The sequence below is a fragment of the Molossus molossus genome, unplaced genomic scaffold, assembly GCF_014108415.1.
Source record: "Molossus molossus isolate mMolMol1 unplaced genomic scaffold, mMolMol1.p scaffold_m16_p_12, whole genome shotgun sequence".
Classification (NCBI taxonomy): Eukaryota; Metazoa; Chordata; class Mammalia; order Chiroptera; family Molossidae; genus Molossus; species Molossus molossus.
This window is the reverse complement of record NW_023425347.1, coordinates 23,314,154-23,340,838: the sequence shown is the minus strand read 5'-3', so window position 1 is coordinate 23,340,838 and position 26,685 is coordinate 23,314,154. Positions and strand designations below refer to the sequence as shown.

Sequence of the window (26,685 nt, the reverse complement as noted above, 5' to 3'; positions counted from 1 at the left end):
CATTAATCTACACTGCATTATAATCACTTTTAGTCTTGTTTTTAAAAGTAAGAGATTTCAACCTACTTTTATTTTATGGCCTTCAGTTCTTATGCTTACATATAATAATGTATTGATTTTTAGAGAAGGAGAGAGAGAAACATTGATGTAAGAAACATTGATTGGCTGCCTTCTGCAGGCCCCCCACCTGCAGTCGAACCCACAACCCAGATATGTGCCCTGACTAGGAATCAAACTGGTAACCTCCTGGTGCACGGGACAACGCCCAACCAACTAAGCCACACTGGCCAGGGCCTACCTTTATTTTAAAACAAAGAAATAAAACATGTTGACAGCTAATAAAAATACTCCATTATAATGCCCTTTAAAATCCCACTGATATCATGCATGAACAATGTTCACTTCTACATCAGTAAAACCTAAACACTCTCTGTTTTCTTACAATAAGCTCTGTAATTCTGGAGCCAGAGAAATGAGTAACAACACGGAAAACAGAACAGAATTCAAAGTCATCCAAATAATTTTACGATATGGAATATTATGCTTCTTAGATGATCTTTTAAATTTTGTATGACTTTCACTAATGTTTAAGTTTCTGATCTATAGAGACACTTGAGCAGAAGGACCCACCCAGAAGCATTTTGGAGTGGCAGAGGAAGCCAGTTTGGAAATAAAAACTTGCAACATATAATGTATAAACTAAAAAATATGTATGCAGTTGATCAAGACGTAGCTTTCTTCCACTGACCCTCCCTCACACACTTTACAAGGTATGCTGCACACTTTGCAGTATAGAGAACAGGCAAGAAGTTAAAACTGTGATGCTCTTTTACTAAAAGCCCAAATTTAGCTCATTTTTTCTTTTAACTAAGCCAGGTTGTATATACATTGTTTTGGATGCTTACCCTACCATTAACTCACATAAAATAATCAAGAATAAAAAATTCTGTAGAAAGCAAGTTCCATTTATACTCTCTACATGGTAACTCTTCACTTCCCCAAAATTTTAAAGATCAGACTCATAAGCCACCCATCTATGTTTTTAAAACCACCACCACCATTCACACTGGATGTAAAAAAGAATGAATCTTAATATACTGGTATTTAAAGACAGAAAAGATATTTGTTAAAGTACATACAAACAATATGTAAGTATGCAAGCGTGTATGAGAAATGAATGACTGTGGTTCTCTCTTTTTTGAGAGGTGAGGGGATGGGAAGAGTAGGAGTGACAGCAGGGGTGAAAGGAAGACTTTTCATCATATTCTTTTCTATTTGATTTTTTAACTATTATCCATTTTAGCAAATTAAGGGTTCTCACTCTATTTCCCCTACTCAACACAGCTTGTGCATGTGTGTGTACACGTGTGCATGCACAATCACCCAGAAGTGTGTGTGCACACATGTGCATGCACAATCACCCAGAGTGTGTGTGCACACGTGTGCATGCACAATCACCCAGGAGTGTGTGTGCACATGTGTACATGCACAATCACCCAGAAGTGTGTGTGTATGCACATGTGTGCATGCACAATCACCCAGAAGTGTGTGTGTACACGTGTGCTTGTATAATCACCCAGAAGTAAGTGTGTGTGCGTATGTACACATGTGCATGCACAATCACCCAGAAGTAATTTCTGGCAGGTATGCTTTCACTTTCTTTGACAAAGACTTTCTCCCGTTCTTGCGAAAGTGAGCCTACACTATTAGCACCCACGTGGCCAGTATAAATGTCACCTTCTCTCACTTCCACAGCCCTTCCTCGGTGCTCCTCCACACTGGGAACCTAACTGATACAGACATATGCTGAGTGCCTGGCTTTGAACCAGGTGCTGCTCTGGAGCATGGGACACAAAGGTAAGTAGGATGAGATACTTGCCTTCAGGGAGCTCACAGCCTCAGAGACAGAAGAGGAAATAGGTAATATCCATATAATATAGTACATGCGGTGGCAAAAGTATTGTCTACACAATCTACCACATCGTATTATAACAATTTTCTCTCCCTTTTCCCATATCTCTCAAAGGTGAGATCCTCTGACACAGGCCCATCGTTACTGGGTCTACAGTTATCTTTGGATCTCCTGTGCCAAGTATGATGCCCATATGATTTAAACTTCATAAATGTCTCCTGAATAGTAATATAACTGTATTTTAATAAACAAATTCATGTCTTAATGTTTCAGAACAGTAATGGTATACACATCAACTATTAACCTGGACCTCTGCAGTGTATTTTTGACTATCAGGACCAAAACAAACATCTTTCACCTCAGAAGCCCTGTGATCTTTTAGTCCTCACCATGTAGTCTTGGCTTTGATTCCATAAAGGGGGAAAATTATAAAAGCTAAGGCTGTCTCTTTCTTCCCCTGGAAATCAATGCACTCTCACTTGTTTTACTGGCAGGACTGAAAACTTTCACCCAGTAACTTAAAATTTCTTTTCATGATTAGCACATTAATAATTTCTTACAATTTTCAGGAATATGGTACTTCTCAATTTGATACATGTTTGCCAATATTAATTTAAGAACTTCTTATACTTCAAACCTTGGATTTCTAGGTAAGAAAAATAATATTCTTGCCTTTCCCTGAGATCTATCCCAAAACAAATGACAGAAATAAATTGTAAACATAACATGAAGCACTGTCATAATTAATCAACACAGAGCCCAAGGGAGGAACTGTTTCTATTTTTAAATGCACTGTTGCTTTAAGGGAAAACCTGGTGGAGAAACATGAAGCCAAGCTGCATAATGAAAAATCAAAATGCAATTGGTGTCTCCATCCTTGCAATACAGTAATCCTAACCTACAAGCAACACTGTTGTACTGAACCCTCTCAGTTGGTCTATAAACCAAATGGTACTCATGCAGAACCCCAGAGAAAGAGCCGATCTACCACTCAAAGAATCAGATCTGTCAGAAGCACAGAACAAGAGAACAACCATATTTCAATGCTATTCTTGTAGCTTCAGAGAAGGGGCTATTTCAATAAGCAAGCATATGGGTAAATCCCAAAAGCATCCTACAAATTTTTACTTAAAAGATCTTGATTAGTAATGGCAGTGTCTACTGAAGCCCTAAAAATGATCAACTGATAATTTAGCATTTCTAATCAATTGCCTACTGTTATAATTTCTATACAAATTCCACAAATAAATATTTCTCCCCACAAATGACAAGCTTCATTTCATTAAATAGTAGCTAACAGTAGCATTCCTTATGGTTAAGAGTGACAAGGAACAGGTGCTAAACCAACAAGGAAAAGAGAAGCAGCAGCTACATAACAGGAGTTAGAATATTCTACCTGTTTCTGCGGCTGCTTTGAAGAATCTGACCCAGCAGAATTTTTTTCTTGAACAATATAAAAATATCCAGTTGTGTTGTATTGTGTGTGTGTGTGGGGGGGGTGGGGGGGTGGAGTTGTTGACCTAATTTAACCTGTAGATATTTTAACATATTTAATGAGTTTATTTAATAACCATGATATATAAAACTACACTACTATACATGTATCTAAAATATATACATGTATTTAAAATGTATCTAAAAGCCTTACCCAAGGATACATCCATTATTGAAAAATATTTAACACATTTTAAATATGACCTAGCTAATTACTATCACAACAATCTAGTTGGAAAAATGTTTGCAAACTGAATAAAAATTGCCAGCCTTGGTACAAAAAGAACAACAAAACACAAAAAAACAAAACACCATTCTTATATTCTGATCATTAATTCCCCCAAAACTGTGCCTGAACACCACATGATTATAGAGGCAGTTGCTTCCTTTAGCAATAAAGTAACAAACGCTACTTCAGAGTCTCCAGTGAAAATCTTCTAGAGCAAAAATCACTAAATTGTAGCACATCAGTCAACAGGTGATTTCTAGAAACACAAACTTATACTCATGTCCCAGAGGAATTAATTTTGCCAAATCTCCTTTTTTTTTCTTTCCTATATTTTATAAGCCAGTGCATTTCTCTATTGAATAAATTCCAATTGTGTTCTTCTCAGGGGCTAACCAGAAAAATGTCAAATATTCAAATTATTTTAGGTCATTTTCCCATACTGCTGGGTGGAATAGAGCAGAATTAATAAGGATCCAGCAGTTACAACTTTTCAAATGCAAATATGTTGCCATCTAGTAAACGCAGCCCCCTTTTAAGCATCCCTCCAGTGTCTACACAGCTCGGACACTACTTTTGTTCCCTTGAAAATCAAACTTGGAGTATTACATTCAGGCATTATCTCAATCCAGCACCACCACCACCAACAACAAAGATTTTAAATGGTTCAGGCCTCAGCCTGCATCTTAGACTGTTTTGCTTTATTATCGGGTCCTCTCTCGTTTTACACACAAGTCTCCAAACAAGTCTGTCAAATGAAGCAGACGGTGCAGCGGTGTAAAGAACCTGGGGCACTGGGATCCGTGAACAACAAGGTCTTGGGGCGGTCACTTGCCAACTCAGGCCTCAGTTTTCTTATCTGTAAAATGTGGCTATTAGACTAATCATCTTTAGGGTCCCACCCATCCGGCACCTCTATGTCTGGGTGCCTTGGGGCCTGCCAGGGACACAACTGACTGGTGCTAAGCTCTGGCCAGGGTGCCCGGCCTGATGCTGCTCGCGGGGGTGGGCAGAGGAAGGAGAGGAACTTGGACTTGTAACAGCTTCAGACAGGAGCGTGCGACAAACTTGAAGCCGAGCCTCCTAACAATAGGAAAGAGCACTCCCATTTTCCTGGCTCAAACTTGGAGACCACGGGTCGGGTCCTCCTCCCGCCCTCTGTGCTCCCGCGTTACCTTTCTCCCTGTTTGGTATTGGAAGGAGGAGGGTGCAGAACCGTTTGATTCCCTTCCATCTCCACCACGCACTTGGTGTTCAGTTCCAGTTCTGAAAGCAAAGGGAACACGAACGTTGCAAAGTCGAGCATCCCGCCGGCGCGGGCTCTCCGGGGAGGCGGCCGAGCCGGACACCCGGCGCCCGGGTCTGCACGGCCGGTGCGGGCGCCGCCTCCGCCCGGCTCTCCGGCCTCGGCTGCGCGCTCGCCGCCCAACCCCGCGGCCCCGCAGTTTCCAAAGTTGCCCCCGCCCTCGGCCAGACCCCTGATAGAAACAAGCGGAAAGCTCCTCACCTCGTCGGTTCATGGGCCGGACCCGGACAGCAACTTTTACCTTGGTATCCGACATGTTGGCGGCGCCCGCTCGGCCGGAGGCGGCCCCTCACGCGCCGCGCCGCCGCCGCCGCCGCGCGCCCCCCGAGCGCGGCCGCCACCGCTCCGCCGTGAGCTCCGTGAGGCAGCGCCGAGGCGCGCGGGCCATCCCGGGGGAGCGCAACGCGGGGCACGGCCGCGGCCCGGGGAGGGGCGGGCGCGGGGCGGGGCGGGGCGCGGCGGGCGGGGAGGAGGCCGCGCGGGCCCAGGCGCCGCTCTAGCCGCGCGGGCCCAACCGAGCACGCAGCGCCGCGGCCGTTCGCTGCCGCCCGGGGCCCGGCCGCACCGCCATCCTCGCCGCCCCGCCCGCCCGCCGGGGCCCCGAGGCTCGGGGCGGCCTGACTCAGCCGCGCGCACGGCGTCCTCCGGAGCCCGCGGGGCCCCGGCGGGAAAGGGCTCGGGACCGCAGGGATCCGGGGCGGGACGCCTGCTGTCCCCGGGCGGGGCTCCCGGGCCAAGCTTGCACGGGTGCCTGTGGGGACCCCCGGGGATCGCCGTGGACCTGAGTCACCTTCTGGGGCCGCTGTCACCCGCAGACCCGGAGCCTGGGGCGTGCCGGGTGGGCAGGCCTTACCCACGGAACTAAATGCGCCTGAACCGAAACGCCGGCAGCCGGCCCCTCCGCCCGCCCCGCGCGGTGCCTGCAGCGGCGTTTTAAGATCCTAGTGTGGAACCGAGGCTAGAAATTAATCTGTGCATCTACCACCGAAAGAGTATGTGTGTGTAAATAGTGCTCTCGCTCCTTTCGCTTCCCTTCCACTTCTCTTGTCGTGGGAGGGATGTCAAGTGGGCTGGGAGGGTCATTAACTCTTACATAAGAATTTAATAGCGGTGATTCTGTCGTCCAGCCAAATGCAGACCTGCTGCCAGGGCGGAACTGGGTGAATCAGATTTATTCTGTTTGGTTCAACAAGGGTTTCGGGGTCCTGTGTGCCAGGCAGGGACTTTGAAGCGTACAGAAGTGTAAAATCCAGAGTTCAGATCTGAGGAAATCTTTCGATTTTGCGTCAATGTGGAAATTTATTCATAAGTTCATTGAAAGTTGTATTGGGGGCCTATTGTGCAACCTGTGCTGTGGAGGACACACTCAAACATGAATAAAGTTATGCTTCCTGTGCTCCAGATGCGCTCTATGGTAGATATTGCATGGGGTCGGAATGCCACACTGTGCAGGTGCTATGAGAGCTTCAGTTCTGTCTGGAACAGGTGCCTGCTATGGGCTTGACTTTAAGTGATGTTCAGCTGATGCTGCTTCTCCACCCCTGTGTTGTGCCAGGGCCAGCTAATTCAGTCCACCTCTGAATGCCTGTGGCACCTTTCCTTCCTCTCCTTTTCTAACGTGAAGCTACTTCATCCATCCATTCATCCATTCATCTATTCAACAAATGTGCACAGAGACCTATGGTGTGACAAGCACTATTCTAGGCTCTTGGGATATATTCCTGAACAGAAGAGGCAATATTAACAGACTCCTGGGGCTAACAATATGTCTATGCCTGTTTCCTTATCTTTGGACTACTGTGACATCGTCTTAACTGAACTTCTGTTATTTTTTATGTATCCAGCTGTCAGATTGATTTTTCATGAATAAAATTTTATCGTTTGATCATGTGCTCCATTCCATTGTTCAAGAAGCCCTCCTGATAATCTGGCTTATCCTATTAGTATTACCTCCCTTGCTCCTGAAATTCTTCATTTCATCCAGAACTTTTTCACAAGCAAGGTTCCATCCCTATGTTAAGCCTTGTTCTGCAATTCCCACCAATGTAAATTATAGAGGGTGGAATTGTGTCTCCAAGAGATACCTTCAAGTCTTAACCCCCAGCACCCATGAATAGGACCTTATTTGGAAATAGGGACTTTGCAGGTGTAATCAAGTTAAAATGAGATCATACTGGGTCAGGATGGGCATTAAATCCAGTGACTGGTATCTTTCTAAGAAAAAGGAGAGGGAGATTTGAACCCACACATATAGGGAAGAAGGCCATGTAAAGATGGAGGCAGAGATTGGAGTGATGCAACCACAAACCAAGGAGTGCCACGAATTACCAGGAGCTCTGACAAACCAAAAAGAGGCAAAGACCGAGTCTTCCCTAGAGCCTTCACGGGGGAGCATAGCCCTTGATTTTGGACTTCCAGCATCCAGAACTGTGAGAAAATAAATTTCTGTTATAGTAGGCCATACGGTTTATGGTAATTTGTTAAAGCAGTCCTAAAAAACTAAGGTAGGAATTAATGTCTCTACCTGTCCCCTGACCCATCTTTTTTCAGCTCTCCTTCCTTTCATTCTCTGCCATATTATGAAAGCCTTGAATACCAAAGAAATGTCAACTTTATTCTAGAGGCAGTGGTAACTGATTGAAGGTTTTGGGTTTAGAAGACAAGGTCTGACACGTTCAGAGCAATCTGAGGAATGATTTCGTAAAAGACTGCAGAGGAATGTTGCAGATGAGAGGTGATGGTGGCACGAACAAAGCGCAAGTGGAACACAAGGAACAGATGCAGGGCTTTCTGTGGAGATAAGAGTGGAATGACTTAACAACCAATGGGACTGAGCACTGAGGGAGCCAGGGGGGTTGCAGGTGACTGGGAAAGGGTCTGGGAGGATCGTGGCCCATAACACACCATAAATGGGTGAGGAAAGAGGTCTTAAGGTAAGAGGGGTATGGTTAATTTGGTGTTGCTGGCTAAATAGTTTCCATTGGTTCTTTGCTGAGTGGTCCCTCCTGCTTTTCACCTTTCCCAACCCTTTCCAACTTAAAAAGCTCAGATTAGACCTTACCTCTTCTAAGAAAGGTTTACTAAATGTTTCTTCTTCAAAAACAGTTTTAGCCTTAACTCATTTGAAAGCATATTTTTTTTAGAGTTGAAAAGTACCTTTGGGGTTTCTGGACCCTTCTGCAATATCCCCAAGAGTGGTTGTCCCGCTGCTTGAGTATGTCTGGTAGCAGAGTGCTCATTGTTGCATGACTGTTTTAAAGTTCTACAGTTAGAAAATATCTCCACAAATAATTGAATTACCTCTCTGGAATATCCCCAAATATTGATATTAGTGCTATCTCCTAGAGCTTCACACGCCAAGTCAAACTCCTCTTAGACATGACAGCCCTCAGATCCTTGAAGATGGTTCTCATGTCTTTCTGAAGAGATCTGTTCCTCAGAATATGCTTGTCTGGTTACAGTTGTAGAACACATCCTCCCAAAACTTAGCAGCTTAAAACAATTTGAGAAGCGTTCATCTGAGCAGTTCCTGCTCTGGTTCCATTATGAGGTTGCAGTCAGATTGTAGCTAGGGGCTGGAACAGCTCGAGCAGGCCAGGCATTTCTCTTTCTCTAGGTAGGTTCAAGGTCTCTCCATATGGTCTTTCTGCACGGGTAGACATGGGCTTCCTCACAGCTTGGTGGCTAGGTTCTAAGAGAGAGCATTTCAAGAGGACCAGAGCAAGCCATGTCATCTTTTATGACTGCCTTAGAAATCCTGGAGTGTTACTTCCGCCATAGCCACGCAGGTCCTTCCAAACCCAGGGGGATGACTATGTTCCCCTTATCTCATTGGAGAAAATGTCAAAGTTAATTATTCCAGGAAGGTCCTGTGGGGTGGGAACTATTTGTTGTAGCCCCTTTTGGAAAATACAACTGGCCACCTAATGCCTTCTCTCAACAGTCCCGGTGATCCTCCTCTGAAAGTGTGTTATGATAAAGTAAGGTTTAGGGATTAGATAGGCTGTGTTTGAATCTTGTCTCACTTATTCATAGCCTGGAATATGTAGTTCAACTTCCCCAGTCTCGTATCAGTTCACGAGTAAATGTGGAATCTGAACTCCTACCACAGAGGATGTTGTGACACCTTTATGAATGAATGCTTTTTATGCAATCTTTCCCTTTTCTGAGAACTATTGTTTCCTCTCTCCCACACCCCAGCCCATGGCTCCTCGTCTGCAGCTGCCATATTTTGCTAATAACCTCAGCTGCCTGGTATAGTTCATAGGACACCAAAGGCTATTCTTGCCACATACTGAGTCTATTAGGTTCTTCGCCCTGGAAATCTGGGCCTGCGATTTAGAGGGTTATGACCTGAGAGTAAAACCCTTGGAGTCAGACTGTCTGGTTTGAATCCTGAACCTTCCCTTTATGAGCTAGAAAATCTGTATGAACTCTTCTGGACCTCAATTTCCTTATTTGTAAAATAGGATAATGGTGATTGATGACAGTAGAAGTACCTACTTTATAGGGTTGTTCTGAGGATAAAATGAGTTAACACTGGTGAAATCCTCATCACAGCGTTGTGAATGGGGGCTGGCATCTCCAGGAAGTGGACCTGAGGGCTGTGGAGTGGTTGTATTTTTCATAGTCACAGGAAGGGCCACAACACTGCTCTGAAGAAGAATCATGAAGCAGCTGTGCATGACACTTAGGGAAGAGGGAACTGTTTGGGTTTCTGAAAACCTTCCAGATTCTGCTTCTAGGCTCTATCAAGGCTGAGCCACATTCCTGATCCTGGGTTCTACAGTGGTGACAGAACTAAACTGGGCAAAGTGCCAGTGTGACTGAGAAGACAAGAAGATGCTCAACGAAGAGGCGCTATCATATTTTGTCAGCATGGATAATAAATTACAAAAAATATTGCTGACATCCACCTCCATCCTTAAGACCCTTCAGAGGGGGAGTATTTAAAGTTGGATACATAGATGATAAACATGGTAAAGAATGAAAGGCAGCACAGTGCAAGGAGTGAAAGCATGTACCTTGGAGTCATGCAACCCCAGGCTCGAATCCCAGCTGTGCCCCTTGCAAGCTGTACGATATTGTTCAAGTCGGTTATCCCAGCTCTACTTCCATTTCCTGATCTTTAAAATGGTGCTGATGGCCCTGGTCGGTTTGGCTAAACAGTTAGAACATCAGCCCACAGACCAGAGTCTCAGGTTCGATTCCAGCTGAGGGCATGTACCTGGGTTGCGGTTCGTCCCCAGCCCTGGTCGAAGTCTTACGGGAGGCAACCAGTCGATGTGTCTCTCTCACATCAATGTTTCTCTCTCTGTGTCTCTCTGTCTCCCCTACCCCCCATTCTATCTAAAGATAAATGGAAAAAATAAAATGGTGCTAATGCCCTGACTGGGTTAGAGCATTGTCCCGATAGGCCAAGGTTTCAGGTTTGCTCCCAGTCAGGGCACACACAGGAAGTAATCACTAAATGCATGAATAAGTGGAACAACAAATCTCTCTCTCCCCCTCCCTCCTTCCCTCCTGCCCTTCCTTAAATAAAGTGGTCCTGCTGATGATACTTACGTTGATGTGCCTGATACACTTAGACCAGGATCTGACACGCAGTAAGGGTAAAGTAAGCATCAGGTGTTATTATTACTGTAGCTATCATTATCACTGTTACTATTATTTATTGATCCAGGACTCCCTTCAGTGAGCCTAGGTCACTCAACATTATTCAGTAGGTATGACCCGACCATATTCTTTAAATGTCTGAGGTATCTCACAGTATGAAATGGAGAGCATCCTTAAAACAATCCCCAAGAGGGAAAGCCCTCAATATTGCAATCAGCCCTCCTGGAGCCCCTAAGTAGCACAAATTACCCAAATCAAGGCCACAAAGGTACCTATGGTTCTGCCACAGTTGGATTCTCAGGCCAGTTTGCTAGGAAAGGATGGGGTGGGGGGGCCTTTCCAGAGGTCTTCTCTAGAAAGAAATTCCCAAAGGGCTGCAGGGGAGGTTGTGGGAACCCCAATCTCAGACATGTAGCAAGGGGAATCCAAGGTTATCCATTTATGAGGCAGTCATAGACTGTACACTGGGGATTTTACTGGATGGACTTCGTAAAAGAAATCTGGAACCTTCTAAATTCACCCCTACTTGTTTCTTCCTTATTTAATGAAGTAAGCGGTCAAAAAGGCTAATAAAAGGCTGCAAGTGCTTTTCTCGAGCAACAGCAAGGAAGACTCTGGGAGCTGGGCAGTGTCCCAGTCCAGAATCAGAGGACAGAGAAGCGCAGGGCGCAGCAAGGTCGCTTGTTGAGGCCATGGGCCTGCTGTGTAGCAGTGAGGCTGACCTGAGAGCTGGCCTAGCCTGAGAAGAGCCCCAGATTGGGGTGCGTTGTGGAAAGGCTGGGGGGTGGGGGCTCCCTGACAGCACAGCCTGGCCCAGACATTTTCAACCATCTCTGCAATCTCCAAAGACCAGCTTAACCAGCTACAGCTGCTGTGCACACTGTCACTAGGCACAGCCCAGCCTATGCACTTTACAAACGTGCTCTTTGTTAGGACGGGCTTGTTAATAGGCTTTACTTTACGAACTGGAAACACATGGGCTCTGAAACACTGGCAGACACCTGATAACAAACATCCCAGGGCCTCTGGAATCATCCAGTTTCTATAAGACAAAATTCCAGACTTATTTCAGAGGGAAGAGGGCTGCCAGGCTGATGTACAAACTGCTTAATGGCCTAAGTCTACAGAGGATTAATGAGTCATGATGGAGCAGGCAAATACTTAAATAAGAAGCTTTCTGTAAATCTCCTTTAACAACTATATCCGCCCGCGAGGCTAAGTTACAGCATGGTGACCAGCCACCATAGAATTTCAGTGGCTTATGACTCACATGACTTGTTTATCACAGCCCGGTTGTCCATCACAGGTCTATTCCTATCATGTTCATTCCGAGTTTCCCAGCCTGATGAAACAGGATTGTGGGAGAAGGAAAAGAGAAGGCAACAGACCACGCAATGACTTGTCAAGTGTTGGCTCAGAAATGGCACATATCGCCCTGGCCAGTGTGGCTCAGTGATTAGAGCATGGGTCCATACACCAAAGGGTCATGGGTTTAATCCCAGGGCGTGTGGGAGGCAACCGATCAATGTTTCTCTATCACTTCAATGTTTCTCTCTCTCTCCCCCCCACTCCCTTCTTCCCTTCCACTCTCTCTAAAAATCAATAGAAAAAATATCCTCTGGTGAGGAGTAACAGAAAAACAGACAGAAGTGGCCCATATCACTTCTCAATTTTCATTGGCCAAAGCAAGTCACATGGTCAAGCCTAGCCTTGATGGGGCAGGAAAGAATAATTCTCCCCAAGGAATGTGTAATGCGGGGAGATTTTATAAATATATATATATATATAAATGTAAATAAAATAAGAAATACCCATTTTGGTTTCTACACCTAATTCCTGGCTCACAGCTCCTAAAAGTCTTCCAATTACCTAAGTGTTTAGAGCATAGGAGCATCTTTTGTTACAATATTTGATTTTTTACCTTCATTCCTGAAATAGCTGCAGAGTATTAATGGTGAAATGAGGTGATTGTTAGAAAGCTCCTAGATAACCAGAGGATGAGAGCTGGTTGCCAAGGAAACAAATCATGTGATTAGAGGATTGGCCTTCTCCCCCCTCGGTCCTTACCCCACCACCCTCCACCACCCTCCACTCTTACCTCAGGGGAGGGGAGAGGAGCTGGAGGTTGATTCAATTACTAATAGCCAGTGATTTAATCAGTCCTGCCTACACAGTGAAACCTCCATTAATTTTTTTTTCTCAAAGGATTGGATTTAGGGAGCTCCAAGGTTAGTGAACACATGGAGGTGCTGGGAGAGGGGTGAGCCTGGCGAGGGCAGGGGGATTCCACGCCCCTTCACATGCCTTATCCTATGCATGTCCTTTTGTAAATTCATGAGTAATTAGAAAGTACACTGTTTTCATGAGTTCTGTGAGCCACTCTTGAAAATGATCAAGAGAAGAGGGGGTCATGGGAAGACACGGGGACAGCCTGGACTTGTGACTGGTGTCCACAGTGGGACGGGAGGCAGCCCTGTGGGACAGAACCCTTCACCCGTGGGATCTGATGCTAACTCCATTGTGGGTCAGCCAGATGGAGTGTCAGAACTGAGTGAAATTGCAGGACACCTGCTTGGTGTCCTCCCATATTCAGAGAACTACCTGGTGAGGGGGAAACCCCCACACATTTGGAGCACAGAGATGTGCGGTGAACAGTGAGTAGACAGAAAGCACAGTGAGTTTGTTCCATCACACAAGGACTCCAAACCATCCACCTATCACAATAACATGTATATGTCTCAACAGTTAACAGTAGCAAACATTTATTAAACATTGACTGCTTACCAAGCACGGTTCTAGTATCTAACCCTCACAATAACCCTATGAGGCACACATTATTATTATCCTTCATTATACTAATCAGTAAAAAATAAAGAGGAAATCTAGGTCACTTGTTCAAAGTCACATACCTGGCATGAGGTGACCTTGGGATTTGAATACACATACAAATTGGAACATGCATGTGAGTGGTTTTCTTAAGGGTGATAATGGATTTGCCCTGACACATATAATACATATAATTTTTTGGCAAAAAAGATAAGCAATATAAATAATAGCCTTTTCATATTATGTTTTATAGTGTAATGCAATAGGTAGCTCCCACAAAAGAGTCACAAAATATTGTAGGAGATAGAAAATAATTCTTTTCATGGCAGTGATCTAGAATGCAGGGGGTCATATTTGCAGAGAATATCGGGCTCCAAGTGGCATAATATGAAAAGCAGACTGGCGTCAGCCGGATCATGGCTTGTTTTCTGCCTCTGTTCCTTACTTGCTGTGCTTGCCTTGGACATTCAAGCCTCGGGTCCCTTGTATGTGGGTACAACAGCATCTATTTTACAGGGTTGTTGTGAGGACTGCATGAGATAATGTATGTAGAATAGTTGGCTTGGAGATAGTCAATAAATGGTATTTTTAAATTGTTACTATTTCTGTTGTGTAAAAAGGAAAGGATTTTGATATGAATATTCATGGAAGAGCAGTCTATGTGGGGGCAGCAAAACAATGAAATGCTGTGCTTTAGGGAGCAAATTGAGCAACATGTACTGGAAGGGTTGGTCTCAGGAGAAATCAGAGATTGAAAATAATCTGGAAAGGGATTATCCAAACTAGATTTGAGGAGCACCTGAAGTGGAGCATGAGCAAGGACAATGAGGAAGAGAAGGATGGGGAGACATCCCTGGATGGAAGTCTTTGTCCACACTGCAGGTCCGTAGAACCCTCTTGCCCTGCCCTCTTCTGAGCAGGACCAATGGCTGATCAGAATAGAGTCCAACATCGCTCTCAATGAACAGACCCCATAACCTGCCCTCATAAGCCCTGGGACCTGGCCAGGTGGTTCCAAAGCTGGCTGACCATTCTTTGCAGCCTGCTGAAGCAGGGATTTCCATGTCTTCTCTCAGACAGATTCAGGCGGTGTGGGCTAGGCTGATTCTGGAATAGCCGATGCCGGGACTGGCATTTAGGAATAGCTTGGTGAGGCCACCGAGTCATACTTGCTGCAGCCCACCTGTGAGGGCAGAGGGACTGTCCCCTGGCTGTTATACGGCCTTAGTTCCTGAATGTAAACTCATGGAATGATTTGGAGCTAGCCAAAACAAAGCCAAAATAAGGTGAGAAGAAGCCCATAAGTGAACAGGCCTTTCCTGAAGAATGTACCCAGCTGTGAAGACTGAAGGTTGGAAGTTGTGTGGATAAGCATAAGAGAAACCAGTGCACTTTAATTTTAATTCCACAAAGATCACTGAAAGCAGCCCCCCATCCATCTACCGATAAATCTATTCATTTATCAAATGTATATTGAGCGGCTGGCACATGAGGTACTGAAGAAATTGCTGGGGATTTAGAGACAGACATTCTCTTTCCTCAAGGGGTTCCTGGGCAAGGGAGAAGCAGCTAGATGCCATGTAAAGTGAGCCACATTCTCATAGTGTGGGAGCCAGTTTAGGGGGGAGGCCTCACGCTACAGAGGACTTTTGATCTGGATCCTAATGGCTTTGGGGTAGTTTGCCAACCAGGGAAATGTCTTAATCAGGAGTGATTGAGTTGCAAGAAACAGAGAGAGGCTCAAACTGGCTAAAACAAAGTGATGTATGTAAGAAAAACACATCTCTTAGGGAGGCAAGTACCATAAGCCTCATGAAGGGTGGTAGCTGAGTCTGGGAAGTTGACAGTACAGTCTTTCATCTCTCCGCATGTTTAATTCCTTCTTCTCTCTCTCTCTGGATGAACTTGGTACACAATGAAAAATGGCCACCTTCCACACCTTTGTGTATGGCCTTCTTATTCCACTTCTCAGTAACAGCGAACCACACAGAACAGCAAGCAATATTTTGTCTTCTAAGTAACCTCAGGTCCAGTGAAAGTCAGAGTGTGTGTGTGTGTGTGTGTGTGTGTGTGTGTGTGTGTGTGTTTAAGGGGGTAGGGTATTAGTGATAGAGACAGAGGAACTAAAAATGTTAACAGACTGAAGAAAAGGCAGAAGAGATGAGTGTGCAGGGAAGAGTGGGTGCCCAGCAGCGTGGAGGAGGAACAGGAGGCCAGGAGTCATGAAATGTGGGGCTAAGGGGTCAAGGGTACTGAGGAGGGAAGGAGGTTGTAGATGGAGCATGGAGTTTTCAGGTCCTGCATATGATGGGGTTGGTAGTTAATTTCCCTATTCCCACCATGCTGGTTCTGCTGCTGTAGATTCACCAGAAAGGGTATTTTCTTCCATTTGGTAGAAAAATAGATTATATCTCCACATCACCTTTAAGCATGAAATCATTTGGTCTGATTCCTGTCCCTGTGATCCTGCCTGCCATTTCCCTCGTAGATGTGAACCACGTGTAATCATCCACAGGAAGCAGCCTGAGCAGGAAGGAGGAGCTCCTGGGACAGGTGTGGAGGGGATCAAGTCTGCGCTGTTCTATGGCTTCTGCACAAGCGTTGTTTGCTGGGGGAGGTGGCTGCAGGGGAGAGGGTATGTGGGAGTATGGAGGAAGCATAGTCCATGACACATAACGAAATGGTCTGGAAAATGTGGTGGTGGTGGATGGATATCCTCTTTTTTTTTTAATCCTCACCCAAGGATACTTTTCCATTTTTCTTCAGAGTGGGAGAGAGAGAGAGAGAGAGAGAGAGAGAGAGAGAGAGAGAGAGAGAGAGAGAAACATCAGCGTGAGAGAGACACATCAATTGGTTGCCTCCCGCACGACCCCAACCAAGACTAGGAATCAAACCACAACTGAGGCATGTGCCCTTGACTAAAATTGAACCTGTGACTCTTTGGTTCTCAGGCCAACTCTAATCACTGAGCCAAACTAGCCAGGGCAAGAGATCGTCTTAAACTGCCTTGTCACCTATGGACAAAACCAAAATTTCCTGTCCCGGAAGTAGAAGATCTCAGCACATTAACTCAATGAGATGAAAGGAGAGGATGAAGGGCTCAAGGAAAAGTCTGGGGCTGGAAGGCCTGCTTTTGGTGCTGTGCTTATCTTTACCCAGGCCACTTTGGGTACCCCACTGCCCTGGCTCCCTTCCTTGTGCAGGGACTCTTCTCCATTACTTGGATTGTGGCCCGCATATGCTATGACACCCTTCTATGATTCCGATATCAGATAGTGTAGAAGGACTTATAGAATTACCAGCTCTTGTCCATCCTTTTCACCCTCCTAGCCTACTCCTCACGGGCAACAATGTTTACTCTTACATACCTATTAGCTGTGTGACCTTGGGCAAAGTATATACCTTCTCTATGCCTCAGATAATCCTCATCTATAAAATGTCACTAATAACAGAACTACTTCATAAGGTTATTTTCAAAATTAAATAAGGTAATTCATGTAAAGTGACTGGCATTATGTCTTCACATAGTGAACATGCAGTCAATGTTAGATATCGTGACCATAGTCATCCTGATCCGTTGGTTTGATTGTCCCCGTCCTGAATGGTGGGCTCCTTAAGGAATCAGAGTCTGTAAAATAATGGGCACATAGAAGGAACTTGGTAAAAGTAATTATTTTTTATTATTACTATTGTTGAAGAGGGTAGGAAACCTACCTTGCTCATCTGAATATCACCAGCCCATGGCACAGATCCTAACACCTAGCATCTTCTCAGTGGGACCTTTATTAAATGAATGGACTGAATAGTTGGGCCTCCATTCTTTTCCAAATAGTCAGCATGAAAGTAAATGCACTGATTACTGTGATGTTTCTAATTTTTCCCTTTCAGAGCCTGTGACATTCTTGTGAGCATCTCAGCAATGGCAGGTCTTTATTTGTCACCTAGTCCTAGGATTTTCAAGCTGGAAGGACTTAGAGACCATTTAATCCAATCAATTTGCCTTACACAGAACAATTGGCACCTGAGACATGAAGTGGTGTGACTAGGGCCACACGACGGGTCAGTTAACAAAGCCAGGAAGATGGGCTTTGTAGCGAAGTCCAGAGGTAAGATGGGTGAATCGGCTGAAAAATATGGGTTCGTTCAAAACTGAGGTAGGAGTGAAAATAGACTTGCTTGTCTCATGAGAGTGAAGGTGATTCCACGAGAAGAGTCCCCGACAGGCTGGATGTCACCACTGGGATGTGTGAGCTGGCTTTGAGGGGCAGTGTCCACAGCAGCTCCACCCTCCCTAACAGTTCTCAGGATGTTCACCCTGGCCAGGGCACAGGTTTTTCATTAACAATATTCCCTTCCAGCCCTGGCCGGTTTTGCTCAGCGGTTAGAGTGTTGGCCCTCGGACCAAAGAGTTGTGGGTTTGAATCCGGTCACAGGCAGGTACCTCAGTTGTGGTTCGGTCCCCGGCCCTGTTCGCTCTCCCAGTCGTGCAGGAGGCAACCAGTCGATGTGTCTCTCTCACATCAATGCTTCTCTCCCCCCTCCCCCACTCTATCTGGAGATAAATGGAAAAATATCCTTGGGTGAGGATTTTTTTAAAAAAATTAATATTCCCTTCCAGCGAGGCTGCAGGCCTGGAGAGCAAAGCATCTCACCTGACCTCAGCTCAGACATAGATCTGGGGCCTCTGCCTGGTGCTCTGCCCACCCTTTCTAATGTGATGCTCCCAAAAATGATTTCAGTGACTCTTTTCTTGTTTCTCTCAAGGTTGGTGCATAGCCGGCCCATGCTACATGCCTAGGAGAGGTTAATTCAGTACACACAACGGATGCCTCGAGGCATCAGGGTTTAATCCTCTTGCAGAGCCCATGAAGAAAGGCTCCAGTTGGCTATTCCTGTGATTTCCAACCCACCAGATTCCAGTGTCTGCTTCGTGCCACCAAAGACAGAAGTCTACCCTGTCCCCAGCCACACCCCTCACCCGGCCTCATCGGAATGTTCAGTCAGGACAAGGCTCTTGTCTGAATGAGCACTCGATATATTTGTTAAAAACAAAAAAGAGTTTTCTTTCAGTCAAGTTAATATCAAGACAGACATCAACAGTAGTAAAAAATTCCATGGGAAAGCCACAAACTAATCTTATTTGGAGTTAGTTAAAGGCAGCTGTTATAAATTAAGTAATATTTCCCTCTGGTGAAAGTGAAAAGATCCTTTTGCTTTGCTAGAAGAGTCCAGATAGCTCCTTCCAATGGTTTTCTAACCTCCTCGGGTCTCCTTAAACACTACACAGCTCTCCACCCCGCCAGTGGTCCTTGTCTCCCAGAAGGCCTTCTGATGGAAGGAAAACCACAACCTGCAAAACCTTTCTCCGGCGAGCGTGCCTTTGTGGGAGCTGGGGGAAGTGCAAGTTTCCACATGAGGTGCTGGCTGAGGAGTGGTTTTAGGGAGCCCTGCAGGTATTGCTTTGTAATTCTAGAAAGCATTTGCTGAAGACTTTGCCAGACAAGTGGAAGAAATATGTCTCTAAAAATGACTGTTCCCTTTTGAACAAGAAAATCCCACATTTTTGTGGAGGGAGTAATGCACTGTAGTGGCAGCAGACAGATGTGTTTCCAAAAATAAATGGCAAGGCAACACTTGGGAAGCGATTGAGAACCTCACTGGTTATGGGAATGCTTTCTCTGGAAGAGCTGAGCGAAGTTCAAGCACCTATTGACCTTGAAAAGGCTTCAACTACATACATATTTATTGCCTCCACACTCTATGGAATCATTATTATAAAAGGTCAAATATCTTCATATATTTGAAGAAGAGGGAGGAGTGACAATAAATTTTCCTGTAAGGGCTTTTAATACAAAACAGAAACAAATGCAGTGTGTGGAGTGTTGGATCCTGATTTAAACAAACCAAGTATAAGCAGGTATTTGGGGGTCAATCAGAAAATTTGAATATGGATTGAGTATTAGATGATACTTAAGGAATTGTTACTTTTGTGAGATGATAGTATTTTCATTATGTAATTGTCTTTTTTCTTTCTTTATATTTTATGAATTAATTAATTTTTGTTACAGATGTTCCCCGCCCCCCGACATCCCTCTCCTCATCCCTGCCCCACCAAGCATTGTTGTCTATGTCCACTGGTTATGTATACTTGCATATAAGTTCTTTAATTGTCATTTTTCTTTAAAGATGCAGACTGAAGTAGTTAAAGGCAAATATGATATCTAGAATTTATTTTAACTAGTTTATCAAATATGTATAACAGATGATGCTACCAGGGCTAAATGTCTACTATTAATAAGGTAATTGTTATGTTGGGGTTTATTATAACATTCTCTTGATTAATTTATAATGTGTGTTTTTTTAATCCTCACCTGAGGATATGTGTTATTGATTTTTTTAGAGAGAGAGGAAGGGAGATAGAGAAAAAAACAACAACATTGATTGATTGCCCCCCTGTATGTGCCCTGTCCGGGGATTAATCCATAACCTGGGAATGTGTCCTAACCAGGAATTGAACCCACATCCTTTTTGGTGTATGAGATGACACTCCAACCAACTGAGCCACCTAGCCGGGGTGATTTATAATGTTTATAATATTTTATAACAAAATATTTTAACAATAAAATAAATGCAAATAGCCCTGGCCAGTTTGTCTCAGCAGTTAGAGCATCAACCTGCGATCCCGAGAGACCCAGTTTCGGTTCCCACTGAGGGCATGTACTTTGGTTGCAGTTTGTCCCCGACCCTGGTTGGGTCATGCGGGTGGTAGCCGCTCAATGTGTCCCTTTCACATCGATGTTTCTCTCTCTCTTCCTCTCTTTCCCTTCCACTCTATCTGAACAAAAAAAAAAAAAGGAAAAATTTCCTCGGGTGAGGATAAAAAATAAATAAATAGGAGATTCCAAAATGGTATCAGAGTGAATGGAAGCTACATAGACCGTCTCCCAGGACCAAACTGGAATTACAACTAAAACACAGACAAATCGATGGGAAAAAGCAACAGAAAAGCGGTTTGTGAGGATCATATAACCAGGGACACTGACTTGATCCTGGTAGGATTGTGGAGGCGCAAGAAGGGAGCTGGGTGCCCACAGACAGAAGCGCCTTAGCTGTGAGCAGCGCCCTTGGGTTACACTCCCAAGTGGCTCCACAGCGCAGAGCCGGGACAGACGCTAAAATAGCCACAGCCACTCACCTTGGGCTCCGGCAGAGAGAAGGCGGACTGGACTGGAACTGTGGGGGGACACTCGGGATTTGGAGGGGGCTCAGAGCTTTTGCTTAGTTGCAAGCACACAGGACGGTGGCCATCTTAGTCCTTCCCAGGGGTCTGGGGAGAGGCAGTGGCCCCTCCCTCAGAGATTCAACCCCACCCAGGTGGGCCATTGAAATGCAAATTGAGGATCACTAACAACCAGCATCTGCCCCACCCTCAGGAAATCCCCTTACGCTAAGCACCTGAGGGAGTTTTTCATTAAATTGAAAACCCAAGGCTCTTTAAGTAACCACTATTGATAGCCTCCATGCAAAAAGCTAGAGAATAACTGTACCATTCCTGGGCTAGCAACTCTAACCAAGAAAGTAAGACTTGACAGTGGTGTTTAACGTGGGTTGTCCCTCGCTCATCTAAACACAGGAGAGGGAGCCACAAACAGCAGAACACCAACACCCACAGAGAAAATTTGGCATGCTCCAAAGCCCACTGTGATAGCCAAAAATGGTGAAACAAAAAAACAAAAACCAAGTGAAAGAACAAGAGACGTCCACTGAAGATGAGATAAATGTGGAGCAGTTAAGCAAGTTAACAGAGCTAGAATTCAGAGCCATGATATTGAGGAAGCTCAACACCATGAGTAAGGACATAGAAATGTTGAAAATCAAACAGTTTGAAATTAAAAACCACCAAGAAGAAATCAAGAATGACATATCAGAAACAAAGAACACATTGGAAGGTCTAAACAGCAGAGTAGAAGAAGCTGAGGACCGGATCAGTGAATTAGAAGACAGGGTAGAAAAAAATCAACCAATCAGAAAACCAAAAGGAAAAAACAATTAAAAAACAGGAAGACATCTTAAGACAACTGTAGGACAACTGGAAACGTAATAATATTCGCATCATAGGAGTCCCTGAAGAAGAAGAAAATGAGCAAGGGTTAGAGAATATATTTGAAGAAATAGTGAGAGAAAACTTCCCTAAATTGGTGATTTGGTGAAGGAAGGAGGCATTCAACTTCAAGAAGCACAGAAAGCCCCAAGTAAGAAGAACCCAAACAGGCCCACGCCAAGACACACAGTAATTAAAATGCAAAACATTAAAGACAGAGAGAATCTTAAAGGCAGCTAGAGATAAGCAACAGGTTACCTACTAAGGAACCCACATAAGGTTCTCATCTGACTTCTCAACAGAAACACTACAGGCCAGAAGGGAATGGAATGAGGTCATCAAGGTCATGAAAAACAAGGATCTGAATTCAAGACTACTCTACCCCCAAGACTATCATTCAAAATAGAAGATCAAATAAAGAGCTTCCCAGATTTTAAAAAAAGAGGGGGCTAAGGGAATACATTAGCACCAAACCAGCACTGCAAGAAATGTTAAAAGGACTGCTGTAATTAGCAGGAGAAATAGGAAGAAAAATATAACCACACTAAACAAAAATGGCAATAAATAAGTACATATCAATAATCACCTTAAATGTAAATTGATTGAATGCTCCCATAAAAAGACACAGAGTAGCTGATTGGATAAGAAAACATGACTCATCTATATGTTGTTTCCAAGAGACCCACCTCACAACAAAAGATTCACGTAGGTTGAAAGTGAAGGGATGGAAAAAAAATCTTCCAAGCAAATGGAAAGGAAAAAAGCTGGGGTAGCAATACTCATATCTGATAAATTAGATTTCAAAATGAAGGCCATAACTAGAGACAAAGAAGGCCATTACATACTATTGAAAGGATCAATCCAACAGGAAGATATAACCTTGATAAACATATATGCACCCAATATAGGAGCACCAACATATATTCAAAATCTTCTGGAGGACTTCAAAGGACAAATCGACAGCAATACAATCATAGCAAGGGGCTTCAACACCCCACTGACATCACTGGATAGATCCTCTAGACAAAAAATTAGCAAGGAAACAGAGACTCTAAATGAAGCACTAGACCAAATGAGTTTAATAAATATCTACAGAGAATTACACCCCAAAACTAGAAAATTCACATTCTTCTCAAGTACACATGGGACATTCTCACAGATAGACCACATGGTAGGACACAGACTAGATCTCTACAAGTTCAAGAAGATTGAAATCATATCAAGCATCTCAGATCACAATGGCATGAAACTAGAAATCAATTGCAACAATAACATGCAAAGACATTTGAACACATGGAGGCTAAATAGCGTGTTATTAAACAATGAATGAGTTACAGGGGAGATCAAGGAAGAAATTAATAACTTCCTGTAAACCAATGAAAATGAGCACACAACAAAATCTATGGGATGCAGCCAAAGCACTGCTGACAGGAAAGTTCATAGCACTACAGGCCTTCCTTAAGAAACAAGAAAAATTTCTAATAGACTGTCTAACCTCACAACTTAAAGAATTAGAAAGCAAACAAAAAGAAAATCCCAGAGCAAGTAGAATGAAGGAAATAGTAAAGATCAGAGCAGAAATAAATAACATAGAGACCAAAAATACAATTCAAGGGATCAATGAAACAAAGAGCTGGTTTTTCAAAAAGATAAATAAGATTGATGGATCCTTAGCTAGAGTCACCAAGAAACAAAGAGAGAGAACCCAAATACACAAAATCAAAAATGAAAGAGGAGAAGTAACAACTGACACTGCAGAAATACAAAAGATTGTTAACAACTACTATAAATAATTATATGGCAACAAATTCGACAACCTAAGCAAAATGAACAAATTTCTAGAAACACACAGTCTCCAAAAACTGGACCGGGAAGAGAAAGATAACTTGAACAGACCAATAACAACTAAGGAAATTGAAGAGGTAATCAAGACTCTCCCAGCAAACAAAAGCCCAGGCCCAGATGGCTTCACAGGGGAGTTTTACCGAACATTCAAAAAAGAACTAATACCCATTCTCCTCAAACTATTGCAAAAAATTTAAGGAGGAAGACTTCCAAACTCATTTTATGAGGCCAGCATAATTCTAATTCCAAAACCAGAAAAATACACTACAAAGAAAGAAAACTACAGGCCAATATCCCTGATGAACATAGATGCCAAAATCCTGAACAAAATACTAGCAAATCGCATCCAGAAATACATCAAAAAAATATTCACCATGACAAAGTGGGACTCATCCCAGGAATGCAAGGCTGGTACAATATTTGCAAATCAATAAATGTGATACACCACATAAATAAGATGAAGAATAAAAACCACATGATCATATCAATAAATGCTAAAAAAAAAATATTCAACAAAATCCAGCATCTATTTCTGATAAAAACACTCAGCAATGTGAGAATAGAGGGATCATATCTCAACATAATAAAGGTCATATATGAAAAAGCTACAGCCAACATCATACTCAATGGGCAGAAACTAAAAGCATTTCCCTTAAGAACAGGAACAACACAGGGATGCCCACTTTTGCCACTCTTATTTAACATAGTACTGGAAGTCTTAGCCACAGCAATCAAACATGAAGAAAAAATAAAAGGGATCCAAATAGGAAAAAAGGAAGTGAAACTGTCATTATTTGCAGATGACACGATATTATATATAGAAAACCCCAAAGACTTCATCAAAAATCTACTAGACTTAATAAATGAATTTGGCAAAATAGCAGGATACAAAATTAACGTCAAGAAATCGATGGCATTCTTATACACCAATGATAAACTCACAGAAAGAGAAACTGAAAAAACAATCGCATTTACCATCGCGGCAAAAAAATTAAGATACCTAGGAATAAACTTAACCAAAGAAGTAAAGAACCTATTTTCAGAAAACTACAGGACATTATAAAAAGAAAGAGAAAGATATAAAAAAGTGGAAGCACATACCTTGTTCATGGATTGGAAGAAGTAACATCATTAAAATGTCCATATTATCCAAAGCAATCTATAGATTCAATGCAATCCCCATCAAAATACCAATGACATATTTCAGAGAACTAGAACAAATACTTCAAAAGTTCATATGGAACCAAAAAAGACCCAGAATAGCCACAGCAATCTTGAAAAAGAAGGACAAAGTAGGTGGAATCACAATACCAGATATCAGGTTAAACTACAAAGCAACTCTAATCAAAACAGCCTGGTAGTAGCACAAGAACAGGCATATAGACCAGTGGAACAGAATAGAGAACCCAGAGCCCTGGCCGGTTTGGCTCAGCGGTTAGAGCGTCGGCCTGTGGTCCGGAGAGACCCGGGTTCGGTTCCCGCTAAGGGCATGTACCTCGGTTGCAGTTTGTCCCCGGCCCTGGTTGGTCGTGCGGGTGGCAGCCACTCGATGTGTCCCTTTCACATCGATGTTTCTCTCTCTCTCTCTCTCCCTCCTGCTCTATCTGAACAAAGAATGAAAAAGTGTCCTCAGGTGAGGATAAAAAAAATAAAAAAATAAAAAATAAAAAAAAAGAATAGAGAACCCAGAAATGGACCCAAAACACTATGCTCAATTAATATTTGACAAAGGAGGCAAGAACATTCAATGGAGTAAAGATGGAGTAAATGGTATTGGAAAAATTGGACAGCTACATCCAAAAAAATGAAACTAGACCATCAACTTACACCATACACAAAAAAATAAACTCAAAATGGATAATAGACTTAAATGTGACCCATGACTCCATAAAAATTCTAGAAGAAAATGCAGACAACAACATTTCGGACATCATACACAGCAGAATTTTCACTGGTACATCACCTAAGGCAACAGAAACAAAGGAAAAAAATGAACACATGGGACTACATCAAACTCAAAAGCTTCTGCACAGCAAAGGAAACAACCGTCAAAATGGAAAGGCAACCCACTGTATGGGAGAACATCATTGCCAATGATACATCAGATAAGGGGTTAATTTCCAAAATATGTAGAGTACTCACACAACTCAACAAAAGGAAGACAAAGAACCCAATTATAAAATGGGCATAGGACCTAGAGAGACACCTCTCCAAACAGGACATACAAATGGCTAAGAGACATATGAAGAAATGCTCAACATAACTAATCATCAGAGAGATGCAAATTGAAACAACAATGAGGTATCACCTCACACCTGCCAGAATGGCTGCCATCAACAAATCATCAAATAACAAGTGTTGGCGAGGGTGTGGAGAAAAGGGGACTCTAGTACACTGCTGGTGGGAATGCAGACTGGTGCAGCCACTATGGAAAACAATATGGTGTTACCTCAAAAAGTTAAAAATTGAACTTCCATTTGACCCAGTGATCCCACTTCTAGGAATATACCCTAAGAAGCCTGAAACACCAATCAGCAAGAATATATGTACCCCCATGTTCATAGCAGCTCTATTTACAATAGCTAAGATCTGAAAACCGCCCAAGAGGTCCATCAGTAGATGAATGGATAAGAAAGCAGTGGTACATATACACAATGGAGTAATATGCAGCTGTAAGAAAGAAAGATCTCTTATCCTTTGAGATGACATGGAGGGACCTGGAAAGTATTATCCTAAGTGAGACAAGCCAAGCAGAAAAAGACAAATACCACATGATCTCACTTATTTGTAGAATATAATGAACATAACAGTCTGAGGAATAGGGTAGACCCAGAAACATGGAAGTAGGGTACATACTGACAACCCTCAGAATAGGGGGTCATGGGGGGAGGGAAGCAATAAACCACAGAACTTATATGCATGTACGCATAACCAATGGACATGGACAACAAAGCCGAAGACGGGGTGGAGGGGATGGGGAGGAGGGTATCAATGGGGTAAAAAAGTAACAAAAATAAAATTAAAAATACAATAACAACAAATAAATAAATAAATGACTGGATGACAGCTTGCTATTCTTACGAGATGCTCTTCCTGAATACAGCATTTTTTACATTAATATGAAGCCAATAGAACAAGAATCTAGCCAAGAAGTTCAGTTAATCAGCTGAAAGTCAAAAGGAAGCCTAAGCCCTGGTCCAAACACTGGGAGCATCCAAAGTTTAATATTAAAGGAATCAGATTTGATCTTTATTTAACTGAAAAGCAAATGAAAGAAGCTCAGAAGTGGAGTTAGCCATAAGTTTGATGCGATGAGGGAATATGATATTTGAAAAAGTGAAGTTTCAATATGGGATGAA

The 26,685-nt window shown here is 43.4% G+C and overlaps 1 protein-coding gene and 1 pseudogene across 3 annotated transcripts in view; both read right to left on the bottom strand.

Annotated features, from left to right (window-relative positions):
• The window catches only part of KIF13A (kinesin family member 13A), a 208,697-nt gene extending 203,355 nt beyond the window's left edge, over window positions 1-5,342 (bottom strand). Inside the window, exons 1-2 of one of the 3 annotated variants that reach the window (XM_036255370.1) lie at window positions 5,140-5,342; window positions 4,808-4,898 (exon numbers count right to left, since the gene is read on the bottom strand). In XM_036255370.1, the coding sequence (XP_036111263.1) occupies window positions 4,808-4,898; window positions 5,140-5,194 (146 nt within the window). In that variant the 5' untranslated portion in view covers window positions 5,195-5,342. Of the gene's footprint in view, window positions 1-4,807; window positions 4,939-5,139 lie in introns of those variants that run through there. The other 2 variants (XM_036255369.1, XM_036255371.1) reach the window with 2 other exon arrangements.
• A 2,248-nt stretch (window positions 5,343-7,590) lies between these two features.
• The window catches only part of LOC118626238, an 86,333-nt pseudogene continuing 67,238 nt past the window's right edge, over window positions 7,591-26,685 (bottom strand).